We start from the raw sequence: 21,836 nt of genomic DNA on the forward strand, positions 1-21,836 counted from the left end.
CTTTTTGACGGGGAATCAAACCAATAACAAAAAACCTACAGCCTAGTGGAGATGTACTATATCCTTGAATCCCTCCAAGTATCCAAGAGCACTCAGAACCATGAGCCAGCTGGGTTTACCTTTCCTTCAGGCACTGACTTCAAAAGTAGTAAATCCTGTGTTGGGAAGAGCCTGTTCCTAACTATAAAGTCCATTTTTAGTTTGGAGACCAGACAGACACATCTCAGTATGAAACCTGGACAAACCCTGCGCTCCCCACGACTGCCTGTCTGGGCCAAAGGCACTCACAGCCACCTCAGCTTCTTGTTTCAAAAGCCATTTTGGGGAAAAAAGTATTTCTTTCCCTAAAGCAGCAGCTGGTTGAAACCCTTGTTAATATGATCTTAATTTATTAGAAATTCTAGCTGAAAGAGAGCCCAGCTTTTACAATTCCCTCAGTTCAATATCACTTTCGACGCTGCAGATATTTAAGACACTGCTGCTTAATTTAGTAACATTTTCATTACCCCCAAGGATTACTCCAGAACATTTACAAGGAAAACCATTTCTGAGAATTGTATGGGTTACTGATAATCTGGTTTTGTCTTTTTTAATGGTATTTTATATTTTTACATATATATATATATATATCTCAAAGGGGTTTTTTTTTTAATTCCAAGTATGTCTCATCTTCCTGGCACATGCAGTTCTGGGGCCATTACCTCCCAGTCCACACACAATTCCATCATGGACACTCAGCCCAAAGGATCTCGTCTCTATCCTCAGTAACCCCTACTCATTTTGGGCCGTTTTGCAAGTGTTTGTTCAGTACCACAAAAAAAACTATACAGCACCTCTGCAACACAAGGAAAGCTCTCCCAAATATGATCAGACTGTCCAGGGAATTACAGATGTTTCACAGAGAAGAACCTCACAGGTAATGCTTGTCAGGTACTCAGAAAAGACACTTTCTTAAGAGAAAAAGCCTCCCTTGTAGCACAATTATCATCCCCAGACAATTGTGGAGTCATTCCAGATGGCTTGTCCCCAGGATGGAGTCCAAGCCCAGACCTGCCCCATCCCTGGTTCTTATCCCCAGGATGGAGTCCAAGCCCAGACCTGACCCATCCCTGGGTCCTTGTCCCTGGGATGGAGTCCAGGCCCAGACCTGCCCCATCCCTGGGTCCTTGTCCCCGGGATGGAGTCCAGGCCCAGACCTGCCCCATCCCTGGGTCCTTGTCCCCGGGATGGAGTCCAGGCCCAGACCTGCCCCATCCCTGGGTCCTTGTCCCCAGGATGGAGTCCAAGCCCAGACCTGCCCCATCCCTGGTCCCCGTTCCTAGGATGGAGTCCAAGCCCAGACCTGCCCCATCCCTGGCCATTCCTGCCAGCCAGCAGGAAGTCCTGGCTGTGGGAAGAGCACGTGCAGCTGGGTCTGATGCAGCAGGATGGTGACATTCCCAGTCACAGGTGATCAAAGAGCAGGACTGGTGCCAGGGACACATCCCATGCCAGCAGCTCCGCAGTGGGTACACCCATTTCCAGTTCCTCATCCCGGCCTCACAGGGGGTGGATGTGCCTGCAGAGTTGTACATCCCTCACTCCCAGCTCTGGAGCCCAGTGTAAACCAGAACACATCTGTTGTTGCAGTGGTGCCCAGTCTGGGGCCTCCACCCACCATGGAGACCTGGGGATGGTCCCCATGGGGGTCACACATCACCCTGTCCTCAGCACCAGCTTTCAGGGATCATCCTGGGCTTGTCCTGGCCACAGGAATTAGACTCTGATCACATGCACAGCACAAGGCACTGACAGCAGGGGCCTCTGCTCAGCCCTGATCCCAGGAAAGGTTGGAAAAGCATCCCAGCCCTGGGCTTCCCAGTGCTCACACCCTTGGACATGGCAGCAAGGAAGGTATCAGGGCTTGGCAAGGCCCCTTGAGCTTCTGCCACAGCAGCTTTTGCTGCTCCCCAACAGCACCAAACACTCAACACTTGCACTGCTATCAGGGAATGAATCCTCCCTCAAAGGCCAGCCAAGCTTGTTCAGGAGTTTTGGAAATGCAATTCAAGAAAACTAATTGTTGTGCTCCTGCAAAGAACTGTGGCAAACTCTCTCTAACAAGTTTTACTGGCCCATGTTTCTGAAATAGTGCAAGAACTGGACAAATGATCCTGCTGGTCTTAGAAAAACATCAAGAAAGACTAAAAAAAATGTACAACAGTTCAACTACAGAGCAAGATTTAGAGAGAGAGCAGGAACTGAGAGCCTCTGCTGAGCCCAACTCCTGTGGGCAACAGAAACCAGACTCCAGAGTCTTTAATCACACAAGTGTGACTTTTGCATCATGCAAAGAACATTTGATTTCTGTGGGTGTTCACATTTAGTATGAAGAATTACACATCTCATGGAGATGGGCTCTTTTGGTGCCCAGGTACACCTGAACAAGTGATGTGGCTGTAAAGTACCACTGGCACCCCCTCCCTGTGCCAGGTGTGTGCTGAACAGGTGTCTGTGACATTCTCACTGGCAACATTACCCTGAATACAAATGGAACACAGGTGGAAATTCCTCAGAAACTCCCTAGATCCATATTTAATTGACTTCACAACCCCATAAACATTAAACTACACTTAAGAGCAGCAGCAAGGGCTGTTTGAAAAGTCTTCACACAACAGAATGAAGTGCAAAGTAGTGACCAAAGCAACAGAGTTCACCTTCCCCTCACCAGGTCCTGGACTTACTGCCTTGGCTTCACACCACCACAGAAGAAGATCACTAACAGAAGTCTCACTACATTTTCAAGGGTGAGAAATGACTCATACAAAGCCAAGGTGCTCCTTTCACTTCCAGCAGCTTCCCAGGCAGAGCAGTCCTGGGACAACCAGCAAGGACAATTCTCTGTGCCCAGTACGAGCTTTTGGCAGCCTCAGTTTAGAGCAGCATCTCCTGAATCCCTAATTGAGCTGCAGCCTCTTATCAAGACACAGCACTGAGCTTAATTAGAGACAGAAATCGATGAGGATCATTGAGAAGGTATGAGAAAGGTTTGGGCAATTTTCAGTGCTGGTTCAAATTTCTCCCCTGGAATTGTTTCCAATAATAATGAAAGCTTAATGCAAAGTGAGAGTTACCCAGACACATTGCCCTCTGCTGCAGCTGCATCTGATGCTACAGCGTCTGGAGCAGGATGGCACCACCTTCCACCACAGCAGCTGCCACAGAGAATGCTGGAACACCAGCCCAAGACCCTCCACGTTGAGGCTCTTCCTTCTGCAATTGTGTTGCTTTCATTTTATGACCAACACTGCAATACAGACATTTTTTGCTACAATAAGGCTTTGCCATTAGCATCAGCCTTTTCAGCAATACTGAAAATATTCCCAGCATTTCTTTTCAAAGCAAAAAACCGATAACTCTATCAAAACACTTCTTCTGCATTTGCTTTTCCCCCAGTTTGCTCTGGCAGCACAGACAAGGCAGTGCTCAGCCTATTGCTACGTGCAACCTCTTATTTATCACTACAGACACCCACAGTTGGGCTTTTCTTTTTTTGTTTTTAATTTTATTACATTAACAGAGCAAATCATTTAATGCACAGCATTTAAGATACACTATCAGACACTGAATGCTGTCCCAGACACCAAAAGCCAACATTCTGCTGTTCCAAAAACTCATTGAAAGGGAATAACAGACGACAACAGAGAGCAGCTCTGCCTCCTCCCCCCCAAACACAGGGATTCATTTATTTTAGAGACTTCAGATCTGCCATATCAATTCTGTAAGGGGAATGAAAATGGAAAATTTTTTGGTTTGTGGTTCATCATTAACTGCAGTAAATATTTCAGCAGAGAGGGGAACTCATGGGCCCCCCTCCAGCAGTGGGGCAGGGGCAGGAAGCCCACGCTGTGACCCAGCCCAGGCCCAGCACTTGCAGAAATCCCCAGGGCTCTGGGCACAGCCATCACTTTGAAATATTTCCCAGATGAAACATGAACTTATAACCTTCCCCCCATTTCAGTGTCCCTCCAGCTCATCCCCAGTGCTGTTTTCAGGCTGGGTGGCTGAACACAGTGCCTGCCTCCCCCCCAGCCCTGCTGTCATCACTGCCCACCCTTATGGAGGGAAGTGCTGCTGATCCTTTCATGGCTGGGGACAGCAAACACATTTTCCCCGTGCTCTCAGCTCCTGACACGTGCTGGAAATAAACCTGTCCCCAGGCTGGGCAGTAAGGGAAGAGCTCTGTCAACAGCCAGGGCAGATGGCACTCCTCACACACCACGTTCCTGCCTCCACCATGGGAAGGGTCCTGCTCTTGCCAGCCCAGGACTAGGATGGCACCAGCTTTTGGCACCCAAGGAAAAGTGAGCAGGTACAAAGGTGCTCATACACCTTATCCATTTGGGACCTGGCCCCACAGACTGTCTCAAATGTGGGATTCAGCAGTGTTCACTTTAGGGTGAGACTCTCTCAGCTGCAGGTCTGCCCCACGACATTCCATGTTCTCTTCCATATCCAACATTCCTCAAATGCACAGTCAAAGACTGGGGGTGTGTTATGGGTCCATGAAATCTCCTGTCACTGAATCCTACAATGGTTGGGTTGGAAGGACTTTAAAGCTCATCCCATTCCATTCCTTGCCAAGGGCAGGGACACTTCCCACTAGACCAACCTGGTCCAACCTGGCTTGAACACTTCCAGGGATGAGGCACCCAAACTTCCTTCCACAGTGAAGGGAATTCTCTGACCTCCATCTCCCAGGGGTAGATAAAGAGACCAAGGACACAAATTTGTGTAGTCTTCTGGACCCTTTAGTACCTTTCTAGTCAAGTACTCCTTCCTAGTTAAGGTCATTTTCCTGGTTCAGTCCCCCTGTGGTGTGTAGGGGAATTAAACCATTCTTGAAAACAACACCAGGGCAACAAAAGGCTCCTCTAACCCTTTTACCTGCCATGAGCCCACAGTCCAATACAGGTATTTCCTGCCTCATGAGACCCCTGAGGGCACCCCACCCTTTAGGGATGGTCAGGAATTCCATCCTCACTGCCAGGGAAGAGCAGCACTCCAGTAACCAGCCCAAGGCAGCTTGTTGGGACCACACCAGAGACACCTGTAACCTGCCAGGGTTTTATATCCTTGTTAAAGGACAAAGAAAAGCTGCTCTTAGAGCAAAGCAACCTTTAATGAGCACTCTTTTTAGCCCAGGCACAATTTAACCTTCCAACTGGATAAAGAAGGTTGTTTCAGCCTGGAAAATTCAGTCAGTCCACCCTGGGAAAATCTCAGTGAAGAGGCACAAACAGGGCCATCTTTTCACTTCCCTGCCCCAACACTGGCAGGCAATGGGCACCTTCCCCACCCTCAGCACAGACCCACTGAAATGTAAGAGAGGGAAAAATGGATCGGCTGCCTTGGCACAACCCTGAGTGCTCTGCTGGAATCTCCCACCAGAAAACACAGGGGCTTCAAGGAGAGAGGCAGGGAAATAGGAAAGACAAGGGAATTAGTACCCCAAAAATGGATTTCCTGTCTGAAATTCTGTCAGATTCATTTCCAAGAATGGTAGAAGGAGCTTAAATTAAGCAAAATCATGCTGTTATTAGGTCTAAGAAATGACAATTTCTCCAGCCCACAAGAAAATGATACAGTGATCAGATAAGAGCTACTCAAGCCATTCAGCCCTTCAGCAAAATATAGCACTGCAGAAATACAATTACTCCCCACAGGGACCTCTCAAAGGAAAGGAGAGTTAAGATTAGAACTGAGAAGTAAAATCAGAAATGCCACTATCCAAAATGCATTCCACAGAGTCTTTAGTATATTGTAACATTCGGGCATCACAGGATTTTCCTTCAAGTGCCAGGTATGTACCAAGAACTCAGCACACAAGAACTGGCAGAACATATTCTAAATCTTTACAAGCAACTGAAGAAACCCTTTCCAAGAGCTCAGATAAGGAACAGAAGGTCTCTCTCCAGCTCACTTTCATCCCCCAGTGACCTGGCTGCATGTCCTGCATTAAGGCTGTAATCTCACTCTTATCCATGACTTCCCTAATTGCATCCTATCATTAATGTTATTAATTGCTGACACTGCCCATAAAACACAAAGCCAATTCTGTAAAACACAGAGGCTGGAACTGAACTAAACACAGCACACAGAACTGGGTTCAACCACCAGCGACTGCTCCAAAGCCCCAAACGTTTCTAAGGCCACCAAAGGACTATTTCTAAGGCCACCAAATCTTTACTCTTTTGGCCCAAAATACAAGGTAAAAACATTCTTCATGACCAGAATTTGATGGCTTTCAACATGCTTTGAGCCCAAGTACTTGCTTTGGGCACAGAGGTTTTGTCCACATACAAGCCTTTATTCATGGTTGTTCAGTGATTCATTTTATCCCACCAGCCAACTCTGCAGCAGCACAGGCCCTGAGAAAACAAGTCAGTGAAGCTCCTAAAAGGACCCTGCACACATGAACCACTTATTACATGCCATGTATGAAGAATTTTAAACTCTTATTAGATACAATTAACAAAAAAAAATTCCTCATGGAATGTAAGAAAGGTCAAGAAATAAAACTACTACATATATTTCTCCTCTCTCCTTTCCAAGTCTACTTTCTTTGCTTATCAAATCTGCTTTATCTATTTTTTTATGTAAAGTAAGATGTTTTTAAAACAGCATTATCAGTATTTCAGTGCTGTTTTTAGTAGGAATAGCTTGCAAGAATAAGCAAAACAAGTTATACACACAATAAACCAGCATATTACTAAATATCTCAGCTTTTATCTTCTGTCAAGCTCCCTGAAAACAACAGAATATTTAAGGAGTATGAAAAACAAAATATGTATGTCCTTTCCAAAGAAAACCTACGTTGTAATAGCTCAGGTCAGCTCCCAGATGTGACCAGCCATGCTGTGGCCTTTGTCTTCCTTTAAATGTTGGCATTATATGAACACAGAGCAGCTTTGAACCGTGCTCAAGTTGCATTATATAACACTTGACTTATTTGACTATTTATGAAATTGTGAGCAGTTTGAACAGTAAATCGGAGTGTGAGAAATGCTCACATTTCACCAATGAAATTTAGAGGGGACAAAGTCATCAAAGCAAAACTAAACTTTCATTCAACAAATTCATCTGAATGGGGTGTGTCCCTCTGGCCTAGAAGACAGACCCAGAACAAAAAGAAACAGAACTTTTTATACCTTTTCCAGGCCAAAAGGTCCCTGCTGCCTCTTCCTATTGGCAGGAATTGGGGGCTCACAGTCTGGTCTGATTTGCTGCCTACCCAAGACCACCCACCACCCTCCAAAAAACCACTGGAAACTTAACTACCCCCTCCCTCTATTTTCTTACAGTTCCTTGAGCTTCAGCAAAATCCTAATTCTGTTTCTAACAAGAGTAACACACCAACACTTACAGCAGGATTGGAGGGTGGCTTGCTGTGGGTTTGCTTTGGTGTGTTTTTAACAGGGCACAACACCCCACCAAGGGGGTGAAACAGCACCTTTAACTGAGCACAGGGTATGTATGTGTATGGCCAGACCTGGTGAACGCAGATTTGGGCAGGGCTCTCCCCACGTGCCCTTCCAGCCTGTGCAGTGGATGTTTTAGGTGAGGCTCAGTGTGCACAGAACTGGCCCCACCGTTTCAGTCCTCAGGTCCATTTGCCACGGCCAAGCAAGCTTGGACAGTGACAGGGAAGTCCTCGGGACTGTCACAGCACCCGGGACTGACCGGGGCTGACCCTGCTGAGCATCCGAGATCTGATGGGATGGGATGGCAGGGAGGCTTTAACTGCCAGGGGACGGTCCCACTGAGACTGGAACTCGGGTCCTTGGGATTCTGAGTCCAGAGGGCCCTCCATTACACCACAGGACCGCGCCAGTGTATTTTTAACAGGGCACAAACCCCACCAAGGGGGTGAAACAGCATCTTTAACTGAGCACAGGGTATAACTTTTGTGAAGCACCACCTGGAGAGGGGCTGTCTCTGGACAGGAGTCTCTGCCCTACCTTGCACTGTGAGCTCAGCCTGTGCCTCCGCGGTGTCGTTGCCGCTCTCGGCGATGCAGGTGAAGGTGCCGGCGTCGCCCTCGCCCACGGCTCGGATGTGCAGGGAGCCCCCGGCCAGCAGCTGGAACCGCCCGGACCTGCGGCACAGGACACAGTGTGACTGCACTGCCACCACCCCCGGCACTGCCCCGCTGGGCCAGGCACACCCACAGCATCCCGAACACCCCATCACATCCCGACCCTCCCGCACGTTCACAGCCAGTTCAACCCCATCAATTCCACAGGAGTGGCTCATCTTCTTCCACTCACGGCTTCAGTAGTTCTTAATTAAAAGAGAGCCAAGGTATTTAGTCAAGAGCGACCAGAACTGCAGAGAAATGAAGTCCCGTAACCACATCATTAAAAAGAATGCGCTTTGCAGATGCAGCTGGAATGACTTATGGCTAAAGCTGAGTGAATAGAACATGACAGACCTTACAGCACAAGGAACAGCATTGCACATTATATAGCACACAGTAATTGAATTTCTGTGAAAAGAACAGCCATTTCTAGAGGATTAAATATTTCAGAAAAAGATACACGTTAATAAAAAATCCAAAATACAAATTCATCAGGTGACAAAGTGCCTGTACAACATTTCCCCCTCTGACTTGTGAAGGGTGTCTCATTCAGCCCTTATAAACATCTGCTTTTGACAGTAAATGCAGGAGATAAACGTGGCATTTGATGCCCCAAGCAGCACCCTCAGCCCCCAGACACACCCACCCACCACTGTCCTGCACCTGATCCCCCACATCTGTACGAGAGTCTTCCAAGATCCTCCAGCACTTCAAGATTCCACAGTAAAATGCCAAGGGCAAAATGCCAAAAGTCCCCAAGCCAAGCCACAAATTGTGCCTGGATGCTGACCCAGAATCTTCCTTCTTTCCTCCCTGGGACCCCCTGCCTGCCATCCTGAGCCACAGCTCCTGGGCAGGAAGGGGCTGAATCCTGTCAAAACAGGGATTGAAAAGTACATTCCAACAATTGAATTTGATCCCTACAGAGAGTGGCCAATGCACAAAAACCAACCTCGCTGAAATTCCTAGGATTATGTTGGTAGGACCAATCCTCACCTGCTTGGAAAGGGAAATTGCTGGACACAAAAACTTGTGGCTCATCTCACTAAATTACCACATAAATACTGATTTTTATGATACTTCTATAATTGCTGATCAATGCCTCCTGATTCAAAGCATTCAGAAGCAGAGCAAGCAAGACCATTACTGGAATTATGTGACAGAAACCAGTCTTAGAGCATCCGGAGACGTCCCATCCAGGTATTCCATAAGGAAAGCCATCCTGTTTCCAGGAGCAACTGGAGGACCACAAGAGGGTTGGTAAGGAAGAAGTGCATGGAATTTGAGTGAAGCTGTGTTAAAAAAAAAACATACAAAGAGCTTCCCAAATTCTGGGAATGTCACTGAGGTGTTTGTGTGGGAATGGAAGGGTTAGACAAGACGAGGCTGCACTAAAACCAGGCCTAAAGGAAAACACAGGAGTGAGACAAGCCTGGGCCTTGGCACCTCCAGAGGTGATGTTTTCTACCTTCTTTTATTTTGTGAAACAGCTGCTTTGATTATTTGTTCTTTCATTTGTGGTGAATTAACCTGAGTAGCAAAGAACGTGCTGAGGGCTGGGATGAAAACAGGGAGAACTGGAGCCAACTGGGACATGTGCTGGATGTGCCAGGGACAGCCAGGTAGGAGCTGAGCCTGCCAAATCCCAAAGGAATGGTGAAAGGCTATGGGGAAATCCCTGGCATGCCACTGTTACCCACCCAAAAGCAACCCATGCCTTAGGATGCTCCTTTTCCCACTGGAAAAGGAACAATTGCCTGGTGAGGCACCAGAATAACGTGGTTATGAACTAGGAGTTAAGGTGTTACTAAAACTATCAGAAATTACTGATGTTGTCACTTGGGCAACAGAAGTTTGCCAGAGGGGATCTCCCAAACCACTTGTGAGGTAGTGGCACTTCCAGGAATTCCTTTGGGAAGAGCCAAGGTCACACCGTGCTCAGCCATCACAACTGTGGGCTGTGCTTTTATCCTCTCAATGATTTTCCCCAAGAAAACCCAGAGCTGAGTCCAATCTACCAATATGTGACCCAACACAAGCTCAATGGAAGCAAACAATCCTTGGGGATTCCCTCTGTATGAATTAGCTGCCGAAAAATTCTGGGCTTAAATGAAAACTGCCTTTGTAATAAAGTAAAAACATCTTAATTTTGTAAGGACAGTGAAGCATTTCCACAAAAGAGTCAAGAAATCAGATTTCAGACACTGGAGACAAAGAATCAGCTTAATATAAAAGTGATAACATAATTTGAAGTGTCATTAAAAACAACAAAGATTGATCATTCAGATGTCAGGGAAGAGGAAAATCAAATTCCAGCCTTTCATGTGCATTCCATGCTTCCCTCACTCACACACCCCTGTTCCACAATTGCTGAGCTGCTCTGGATGCCTCACTCCCAGGCTTTTTGTGTTTCATTATCACAAAATACAGTGAGCCTTTATTAATTTACTGTAGTCAAACTGCCACTTATACCCTGAGGTTTGGGCTTTTTTCCCCCTCTTTTAAATTACTATTCCCAAAACATCTTATAATCTATTTGCTGTCTTGGTAAAGTACAGCAGATAAAATTAAACAGTAAATTAGATTATTTTGTGGAATCTACTACCAGAAAAATCTCCATAATTACTCTGCTATGTTTAACCTTTCCTGAGCTGGGCAAGTGTAATTCACTTCGTACCAATCACTCAGAGCCCTGCAAACAGTAATTGTGTAATAATTAAAATACCACACGTTCCTGGGAAGCACTGAGGAAAAAACCCTGGGATGGGGAAGTGATGGCACAAGTGCAGAGAGCAGCAGCTCCAGCTGAAGGTGGCACAGGAGGCTCAGCTGTGCCACCCCCTCACTGCAGGACACTTGAACTGCACAACCAGTCATGGTTTTCTGCAGCATTTTTGCAGTGCCATGAAATGTTGCTGAACTGAACAGCCCCAACCCACTGCAGGGTTTGCTGCACTGCAACAGCCTGCTGAGAATTTCACTGTTCAAGTCCTTCCAATGGATTCATTTCGGATTCACCATCTCACCAATTGCAGCTTTCCAAAGAATTTGTGGGCCTTGGATTTGTACTTCCCCCATGGAAGTGTCCCAGCATAAATCAGGATACACAATATGTTTATATGTTGCAGCACATGCTGATCCACACCCTGGAAAGTGTCCAAAGCAGATCCTCTTCCAAATGTTTGACACTTTGTGCCCTAAGCTCTGAACACCCTCCTTGGCAGCCACCTGAAACTTCACTTTTCAAGTTCTGAATTGTGCAAAGCACAAAAGTGCCTCTAAATTTGCTGAAGAACTGACCCTCACACAGCAGGATCCTTACCCAGGCCAAACATTTAAAAAAAATAATTTTTTATGATAAGGCTTTTTAAAAATTTTAAGAAAGGCTCAAAGTTGGCTCAAATCTGACAAACTTCAATCTGTACTTACCATTTCCATCCCAGCCTTGTGGGTCAGATAACACCAACACTACAGCAGATCTTCCTTCAGGAAGTTCCTTGCAAAGGGCCCAAGGTTTGTGCCAATGGCTCTGTCCTTCAGTGCCTTCCCCACCTCCTTTCACCTCACTCAGCATTCTCCACATTCCTGGCAGAGATACTGCTCATTTTGAGTTTATGGAGCAAATCCAGCTGGAAAAGCAGGATGGATCTTCCCCCTGCTGACCCACCTGGGCAATGGGAGGGCTCCACTCACGTGCCAGACCCACGAGCCCTGCACCCTCTGCCAGGGATTGGAACACAAGTCTGGGGCTTCCTTTGGATTCTGAACCTTGGATCTGGAGCTGAACCTCAGCCTAGAACAGGGTTTGGCCTTTCCCATTCCTTACAAACGATGGAGGTTTGAGGGAACTCCAACACATGGAGATCCCCAGCTGGAGCAGTGAACCAGCTCCATGGAAAGCTGCCAGCAAAGCCCAACACCTTCCCAGGGCTCATTACTGAGTCCAGTTCCTCACTGTGGGACATTCTCCCTTTGGAATTGTGCACACAGCAAGGATGGTCCCAAAGGAGCAGCTGGAAGCACCTCGAGCAGGACCCAGGGCAGGGATTGAGGGAGCACAGAGCTGACCCACACACCCCTCTGCTCTGCAGCTCTGAGGGCCAGAACAGCCCCAAGCCCTGGTAATTCAGCCTTTGATGGACCTCCCTAAGAACCACGAGAAGTCAGCAGTCTATCAATTGTATTTCTTTGAAACCTCCAAGTCAGAGAGTTCTGAAAGGATTCCTTGAAGTTCTGAGAGCTTTACTACAAGGGAAACTCTGAGCACTGCGTTCACTTCAGTTTCTCACCCAGCACTCAAAGCTTCCTTCTCCTTCACTCTAATTAATTTGGGAAATATTTTATCACAGCAAACTAATTTCACAATATATTGCATTACAGGCTGGCTGTCTGAACAACTGCCAAGGCTGTCATCATTCAAGTTTACTCACATTTATCCATTAACATAAATCTTATTGCAGTCTTCAACAAATAATCCATCAAATTTAATCACCTTTTTTTTCAGGTCCTGTAACAAGTTGTTAATTCCAAAGCCCCACCACTCCCACCCCTTAAAAATCATCTTTTTCCTATAAATACAGGTTCCCATCCATATCCCCTTAGCAATGCAGTTTGAAAGGAAAATATTTAATTTTGCATTAGATTAATTACCACAGTTGTAACAAAAGTCAAAATAAGGTTGTGCATTGAATAATTTCACAAGGGGTCAAAATCAGGGACACACCTGCCCAAAACACCCAGGTTTTATTTCCTAACCCATACACAGAGACATGTTTCAATATATATGTCTGTACCTACCTCTGTGTATCTTAATGTCTAAACACAACCCATCATTTCAGAGCTTTTCCCAGGCAGAAGGCACATTAAAACCTGCCCAGACGAAAAGGATCAGTTTTTATTTCAGCTAAAGAACAGCCCTGCTAAGGAAAGTTGTGCTTTTCTATCAAAAGGGGATTTCAGTACAAATTAAATGTGATTTAATTTGTAATTACATTAACAGACCATGCATAACAAGCTAAGGTAGCTATTTAGCAGCAGTAACTGCAGGCTTTCCTCCAACAAAGAATCTTAATTTCTGGAGATTTTCCAGTTATTCTATTCAAACAAATAATACAATGGCTGTTGGGCTAAATGGAGTTTAAGAACTCTTTCTTTTCTGCTGTTTGAATCTCTTCCTGTTAAGCCACAGTCACGAGCAGCAGACTTAGGACTTTGGCTCACTTTAGAGAACAATGAAGGAATCTTATTCCCATAGAGGGGGAAAGGATCAAATTCCCTCCTTTACCCACCTTAACAGTAAAGTCTACAGTGAGCACACATTTCACTGTTAAAAAAAAAAGGCAAGAACTAAAAACAGTTAAAAAGTCAACTGGAACCTGTTCTTATAACAAAGGGCCATAAAACCAAAAACTAACACTTCATATTCTGGAAAATCAGGTCAGATCTGGCTGGAATTGTGTACATATAAAGGCCAAGCACATTTACTCATGTTATGCCTCAGCCCTCCAATACAACTTCTCACTCTGAATTCTGAGCATTAAAAACCCCTGTGCAGCCCTTGGGAGTTCTCATGGCAACCTCCCAGAAGAGCTCCTAAGGGAATTCCAGCACTGCACCCAGGTGAGGGCTGGAAAATGTGGGCTCTGTATATCCAAAAGCAGGAAGAAAATCAAAGGAGAGCTCTCTGGCAGGTGAGCCTGAACCTCCCTGAACCTGAACGTGCTGTAACCCAGGGAAGGGTGGGGTGGGGGGCAGCAAAAATTCATAAGGATGTGACATGACACCACTTTGCATAGTAAAAAAACAAATTAAGATCTAACCAGGCCCATTTATCCGGACATTTCATCCCACTGGGTTGTGCAGCTCTGATGAGCCAGTGCTGGCCTCGGAAGGAGAGTGATTTCTTATGGGGTGACAGAACAGGCTGTAAATCCTGTGCCATCAGTCTGACACCAGCACCAGGCACGGAGCTGTTCCTCAGCCACACAGCTCAAATTAGAGCCCTGAATTTCTTTAATTTAAGAGTTGCCAAAAAAGAGATATATTATATCACTGCTGCTGCAGAGGCTTGTGCACTGCTCTGGCTGCTTCCTGTGGCAGCCACGCCACAATTCACCTCTCCTTGTTCCATGATTAACTCAGGTCTCCATTAATCTCCCCACGACTTTGGGGGACACGGAGAACATTCAAGAGGCTGGTTGTAATCTCCTGGTTCTGCTAAGCCTGTTCATTAGAGGGACAAAAATGCACTTGATAAGATTTGTTCTGCTTTTTTAATATAGATTTTCCACCACATTATTTTGAGTGAATACACCAGCAATGACAATGTGTAACAAGTTCTCGCTTGATGCACTCCTGAAAGCCCACACTGTTTTTTAATCATGCCTAACATTTAATATTCTATTTTCATGATAAATTATGTAATTCTGCTTTAAACAGTTATTCTTAAACTCCCGTGGAACATTTTGACACATAATGGACATTTTCATTGCAGAAAGCGAGTGCAGAGCTTCACACACACAATACACCAACACAAAGTTGTCTTTGTTTCCCTGCAGCATCCTTATTCTCTTAATTGCTTCTTTTATTCCAGTGGCAATCTAAAAGTAATACATTCTTAATAACCCTCCTGCTTCAAGTAAGATTTCTTCGTTTCAGATGGCTGCAAAAAAATACTGTGAGTCTGTTTCACAAAACTCCTGAAATTCCTCCCCTGTCCCAACACTGAGTGTCGGAGCCCTCCAGCATTTGGGAACCGGCTTCTTCCCTCTGGTTTAAAATTCGGTACAAAGGAAGGTGGGCACCAATCCCAAATCCTGTTCCTGCTGTAAGATGCAGATAGGGGTGTCAGCCACTACTCACCCTTCTGTGAGCAGCTCCTCCTCGTTCCTCATCCACCGGATGGAGGGCACCGGGAATCCCGCGGCCACGCAGGGGAACAGGGCGCTCTGCCCGCTCAGCCTGGACAGGGCCGTCGGCTGCCTCAGGAACCTCAGCGGCTGCGGCTCCTCCGGCTCTGCAGGCGGGTTGGACAGGACAAAACACCCATCAGAGCCCAAACCAAACCCCAGCGAGCCAAAGAGAACCACAAATGAAACCTCCCATTCCCGTCCTGCAGCTCCCCAGGATTCCATCACCAGCACACCCCCAGCTGCGTTACCATCTCCCCCAGACATGCAAACTCACTCCCCACCTGTGGGATTCTCACTCTTCCAGCTCCCTGGGAAACTGTTTCAGCTCAAAGCTACAGCCCTGAAACTGGAACTTCCACTGGTAGAGATTGAGTGTAGAAAGGTTGAGGGGTGAGTTTGTCCAGCCAGCCTTGGGCAATCCCCTGGCTCCATCAGGGAGCTACTGAGGAAGTGCTTTTACACACTGGAAAATGAAATTGTTGCAGCAGAAACCCACCCTAAGTGAAATAAAACCACCAGGTCATGTGCACAGTGAAGTAACACGAGCTTTACATCCCACCATGGTTTTCCATCCTTAGGAAAACGGGGAATCCTCTGAATTAGTTTTGCATTGAATTGAGCTGGAGAGAGGTTTGCTTCTTTTTTTTCCTCCACCTTAAGAACAAGCACAAGCCAAGTGCACATTTACTCAGTGTGTTACTACAGTTTGTACCCTCTGTCTCTGCCCTGCACCGTAATCAGTTGTACACACGAGGTGCAGGGTTGGGCTGAGTGAGTTACTCCCACTGCTCATGCTGCTCTCTCAGTACCCAAGTGTGTTTGTAGGTGTGAATGACAGCAAAGCTCCAGAACTAGACAAGCCCTCAAATTATTTTTGGCCACCTAAATAGGGGCAGACTCTTCAGTACCTCCTCTGCTTCTGCTCTCCAGAGCACATTCTGTGTCTCATCACACTCAGGCTCGGCTGTGTCTCCCCTGGGCCCGATGTGATACTCACAGGCATTTCTGAGAGCTGTTGTTTTGGTGTTGTGAAGCTCAAAACGCTAAAAATACCGGGGAGTGTTTACAGCCCTGAGCTCAGGGCACGCACGTGCTCCAAGGCACAGCACGAGGAGCCTGCCAGGGATTTGAGAGGAGCAGAATGGGTGGAAATCCTGTCTCCGAGCCATCCCAGGCAGAGGCAGCCAAGCTTTGAGCAGTCCTGGATCTCACCATCTGTCTGGGGCCCACACACGAACCATCCCACGGCTCTGCCCACGGTCCCTGTGAGCAGGAACTGTGCCAGGAACATGGATACAGCCAGGCACCGATCCTGCCAGGAGGAGAGGAGCTGAGCCATCCCCAGACACACAGCCCAGCCCTGCTCAAGGCTCCCAAAACCGAGTTCACCTCCCAGGTGAGTGGAAACTGCATCCAAAAATTAAGTGGGATTTTTTTGCATTGTATTCCTATGTTTGAAAATACCTGCTATTAAGGAGCAGAGCTCAGAAATGCACCCTCCTGTTCAGCGGCAGCCTGGTACCAGAGGAAGGAGAATATTTAAGAAGCAGAACATTGTCCATGGATCTAAATCCAAGTGTGTGTTGGGTGTTATTTCAGAGACTGGGAAGCAGAGTGATGGGGTCACTGTCAGGCACATACCAGGTAACTTAAAAAGGAATGAACTGAATAAAGAAGAGATTAATTCAAATCCTTCTTTCAAATACATCTCAGACCAAACAATCAATTACGGGACCACTCAAGATTAAGGGAGTTTTCCCTTCAACATCTTAATCTCACTTTTTTTAAAAAAGCCTGCTGGGAGGGTTTTCACAAAACTTCACTGTTGATGCTTTCAGATTTATGAACCAGCAAAGAAACAACATCATTTGTATTCCCTAATAGAATTTTATTTAATCACCTTCCACAAAGCACTCAAAAGCAAGTAAACTGTATCTGGAGCCAAAAGAATCCAAAAGATCAATGCACGTGGAACTTTATCAAGAAATCTCCAATTGCCAAAAATCAGAGAAGTCTTGAGCATTTGAAGGGCTGCAGAAACACAAAGGCAATCCAAACCACAGTAATTCAATTAAGCATCTTTTCCCAAAGTGCAGTTCCTCAAAACCTGCATCCTTAGTTGAAGGAGACAAGGCCTTCCCTTGAGAAAGGCCTCATGAACTCCACGAAACAAATCCCTCCTTCAAGGATGATTCATTCCCAAACCTGGCAAAAACCCCAACTTCAACAGAGAGCTGCAATTGTATAATTGGGGTATTTTAAAGAATATTTCAGCCTTTTAGGTAGAAAAGTGCTATAGTAAGAAGAAACAGAACTGTTCATTGACAGGGACTCCTGAAGGTGCCACCACCTGCTGCCTATGCCAGGTCAGGCCAACCACAACACAGCCCAGTCTAACTCTGGAGCCTCCCAGGCTGGAAGTTCAGCAACTCCTCCAGCAGCTCTCCAGGCAGCAGCAACGGAACCAGAATTCCAACAGGAAGACAAATTTAGAAGAGCCAGCTCTGGAAACAATTAAGAAACCCCATACAAAACACAGTTCCTACTTCCCTAGTTTGGGAAAGCACAATCCACATTCCTGCCCAACTTGTGGAGACTTTTCAAACCTTTGTGCTGAAGAGCTGGTGACACAGCTCTGTGCAAGAGTCACTGGGAACAGAACACACCAAATGTACCCACACTTGACACCAGTCCTGGACTTTTGTTATTATAAAAATATCTCAACATTTCAGTAGAGTAACTGCACCTTCCAAAATAAAGTCATTCCCCTTTGGGGATTGGAGACTTCCCTACAGGGCCTGTTGTTTAAACAATCAAAGTTTACTGGATATTTGGACAATTAAAAGCACCTCAGCTTCAGCATCCCAAAACCAAGGGACTGAGCACCAGCTTCTTTGGGAGAATCATAGAATCAATTAGGTTGGAAAAGTTCTCCAAGATCATCAAGTCCAACCCTTGGTCCAACTCCAGTCCCTTCACCAGATCATGGCACTCAGTGCCACGGCCAAGCTCAGTTGAAAACCCTCCAGGGAGGGGGAATCCACCCCCTCTCTGGGCAGCCCATTCCAATGCCTGAGCACTCTCTCTGCAAAGAAGTTTTTTCTCATCTCCAACTTCAATTTCCCCTGGCAGAGCTTGAGCCCATCGTGCCCCCTTGTCCTATTGCTGAGTGCCTGGGAGAAGAGACCAACCCCCACCTGGCCAGAACTTCCCTTCAGGCAGTTCCAGACAGTGCTGAGGTCACCTCTGAGCCTCCTCTTCTCCAGGCTAAACACCCCCAGCTCCCTCAGCCTCTCCCCACAGCACTTGTGCTCCAGTCCCTTCTCCAGCCTCGTTGCTCTTCTCTGGCCCCGCTCCAGCCCCTCAATCTCTTGCCTCAACTGAGGGGCCCAGAACTGAACACAACACTCGAGGTGTGGCCTCACCAATGCAGAGTCCAGGGGAAGGGTCACTGCCCTGGGCCTGCTGGCCACGCTATTCAACAGGATTTGAACTTGGTGTTCAACCTGAGAAACTCAGAAATCCCCAAACATTTATACTTAAAGAAACAGTCGCTTCCCTCTTTGCATCATGTCACAATAGCAGGAAGTGTGAGATTTTCCAAAACAAGCCTTTCCCCAAAACCCTTAAAAGCTGCACCACAAGATGTGCCCAGCAAGCCCCGGAGTGCCCCAGCCCGTGTTGGGCAGCGCGGGCAGGGCAGGAGCCCGGCCGTGGGTACCTGGCAGGACGCTGAGCTCGGCCTCGTCGCTGTACTTGGGGGCGGCGCTGCCCTCCAGCAGGCAGCGGTACAGCCCGCGGTCGGCGTCCGACACGTTGCTGATGATGAGGGCCCCGCCGGGCGCCTGCAGCACCCGCTCGTCCAGCGGCACCGGCTGCCGGTCCTGCTCCCAGCGCACCAGCGGCGCCAGGTCGGCGTTGGCATCGCAGTTGAGCACGGCACTGCCGCCCCTGGGCACCGCGGTGGGCTCCGGCTGGCTCGTGAACCGGGGCAGACCTGCACCAGAACAGAGAGAGTGACACATCAGAGGGGTTCTCAAGGTGACACCACGGCTGGGACGTTCAAGGCTCGCCTCGTGAATGCTGTTTTTAAAACATGAACTGCTCTCCAACTCTTTAAATCTCAACAGTTGGTAGCACAATTCTAATTGTGGATGGTGTAAAGGCAAAGAAGCCCAACGATCATGGAACCCCAGAAGAGTTTGGGCTGGAAGGGACCATAAAGTTCATCTGCTATGGGCAGGGACACCTTCCACCATCCCAGGTTGCTCCAAGTCCTGTCCAGCCTGGCCTTGAACAATTCAGGAATGGGACAGCTGCAGTTTCAGGAGTAACAAAATACTGATTAACTCACAAAGGTAGTTTCAGAAACAAGAAAATGTTCACAACAAAACAGAACTTGAGTTCTCAAAACAGTAACTTCTGCTCACATCTCTAGAGCTGCTGCTGTCCCCAAGGAGGAAATGGCACACAAGTGGCACAAATGAAGCCGCTGTCTCTGTCTGGGACAGCTGAATAAATTAGCCTGGCCACAGGCTGTAAGAGCTACTGATTCCCTGGCAGTGGGACACAGACCCCTCCAGTGCCCACCCAGGAGATGGGAACATGGAGGCAGCACAACACCTTCATTTACATTCTACCCACCACCTTAATTTAGCACCTACAGCTACAAAAGCCTTACAGAGCCATAAGGTCAATATATGCATAGATTCATACTTGTATATTGACATTCTCAGGTCAGTGTAGCTGAGAGCTGAGTTTCTCACAGCCCACCACTGCACAACAACCCTGTCACCTTCTGGGTGAAAACTCTCTCCACAAACACCCACTCAGTGGGTTTGGAAGGCCATGCCCTTGAGGGAGTTGCCAAGGTGGGCTCTCTGGGAAGAGGCTGGGGACCCCCGTGCTGCACATAGGTGGAGCTGGTTCCATGGAGGAAGCCAGTGAAGCTCCTGGCACATCCATGGCAAGGGAAACCACGGCACAGCAGCAAGGAAAGTGTGAGAAACAGTCCTGTAACAGACAGGTCAGAGGAGGAGGCAGGAGAGGAGGAAGGGCAGCTCCAGGAGCCACCCTAGGTAGACCAAGATGCAGAAGAATTGGGAATGAAGGCAGGAAGTCGAGCCTGTGAAACAGCAAGAGGGCAGGGAGAGGTGGTTTAGTTTGTTTTCTTTCTACCCAACTTAATTGTCAAGAAATTTAATCTGCCCTAAGCCAAGGCAGTTTTGCACATTACAGTAACTGGGCAGTGACACACAAACATTCATCTTCTTTTCTCCTCCATCCTGTTCAGGAGCAGAGTGAGGAGCACCTGGGGGGCAGCTGGTCACGGTCAACACCCCCCAAGTACTGTGCACAGGGAGAGTATCAGATCTTCCCCAGAAACACCCTGTCCACTGCTACTGCTGTCAGCAAATGGGTCAAAAACAGCAGTAAAATACAGCAATGGGGAGGAGGGGGCAAAGCACAGGATGGGAAAAGTCTCCCCCTTTCCCTGTTTCATGAGTTGCACAGATTAAATGACAGCATTGTAACTATCCAAGCAGGAGAGGGGAGTGCTGGAAGCAGTGGGATGTGAGAAACTCCAACTCAACACCACTGCTCCCAGCTGAGATCCCCAGCCAGAAACAAACACAAACTCATTAAACACAGGCAACACCTCGTGGTTATCCATGAGTGAGGCTGGGACAGTTCAAGTCAGCTCTCACCTCTCTCTCTTCCTCCAGCAAGTCTGAGCGTGAAATCCCTTATTCATGACCCTCCATTTTCAGAAGTTTGACCCAACTGGGAGAATTTGCATTTATCTCTTGTGAAGATGATTCTTTCACCTTGATTTACACACACAGCTCCTTTCCAAACAGTTCAATCCAGTATTTTTACTGTCTCACTTAACACAGATGCACTGAGAAGGTACCAGCAGTAGGAGCAAAATTTCCCTGCATTTTTTAAGTACACAGTTCAGTGCTTTGTCATTCTTTCTTCCTTCAAAAGGGATAATAAACAATCACTCCAATCAGAGACTTCAACTTGACATTGAAGGATGCAAAACACCCATGGATGGAAAGCACTGTGTGGCTCTTTGGTGTGAGGGGGCAGGAAAGGAAGGATGAGCTCTCTCTCTCTCCCTCCACCTCTGGAGCTTCCCACCAACACCTGTTCCCACGTGCTGCTTCTCAGTGACACTCTGGTGCTGAAACTCCACCTCCTCCAGTCCCCCATCCATATTCACCACCTTTGATTGCCTAAGAAAGTATCCAACACATGCACTTTCTATCAGTTCCTGCTTGGATCCCTCTTTGCTTTCAACAAAATCCCTCAGGTGTTTTTGTGGGGTTTTAAACCATCCAATCTTTGCTCTCCAGTTTTTTGTAGAAATCTTTGTAGAAGCAGCAAGAAGCAACATGTGATGATGTCACATGTTCAGGCTTTTCTCATTTGAATGAAAAACTTCTTTACTAGGACTGCAGAATTGTTCATTATTAGCACCCACTGAAGTACAAATTTTAATACATACTTTTAACAAAACTGCCCTTTTTTCCCCTAGAAAAGTAAGTGTGACCCAGGCCAATGGCAGCAGCTGTGCTCCTCTGCAGCCACAGCCAAGCTCACAGCAGAGTCATGTGAGCAAACCCACAGAACAGCATCCTCACAGCCCATGGCACACACAGACCTACAGTAAGGACCAAAATGCACAAACTCACGTGGGAGATAAAAACCTGCTCTCCAGCTCTGCCAGATCTCTGGTTGATGTGAAGAAAACAGACTGAGCATAAAGCACGTGTGTAACTGGGGAGGGGGAACCACAC

The 21,836-nt window shown here is 47.2% G+C and overlaps 1 protein-coding gene across 7 annotated transcripts in view; it reads right to left on the reverse strand.

Annotated features, from left to right (window-relative positions):
* The window catches only part of NEO1 (neogenin 1), a 173,686-nt gene that overhangs the window by 81,058 nt on the left and 70,792 nt on the right, over positions 1-21,836 (reverse strand). For all 7 annotated transcript variants that reach the window (XM_071568983.1, XM_071568985.1, XM_071568982.1 and 4 more), the window contains exons 3-5: positions 18,752-19,027; positions 14,981-15,134; positions 8,001-8,137 (exon numbers count right to left, since the gene is read on the reverse strand). In XM_071568983.1, coding sequence (XP_071425084.1) covers positions 8,001-8,137; positions 14,981-15,134; positions 18,752-19,027 — 567 coding nt within the window. The remainder of the gene's footprint in view (positions 1-8,000; positions 8,138-14,980; positions 15,135-18,751; positions 19,028-21,836) is intronic.

Source organism: Pithys albifrons, chromosome 13 (genome assembly GCF_047495875.1).
Source record: "Pithys albifrons albifrons isolate INPA30051 chromosome 13, PitAlb_v1, whole genome shotgun sequence".
In the NCBI taxonomy this organism is placed as follows: Eukaryota; Metazoa; Chordata; class Aves; order Passeriformes; family Thamnophilidae; genus Pithys; species Pithys albifrons.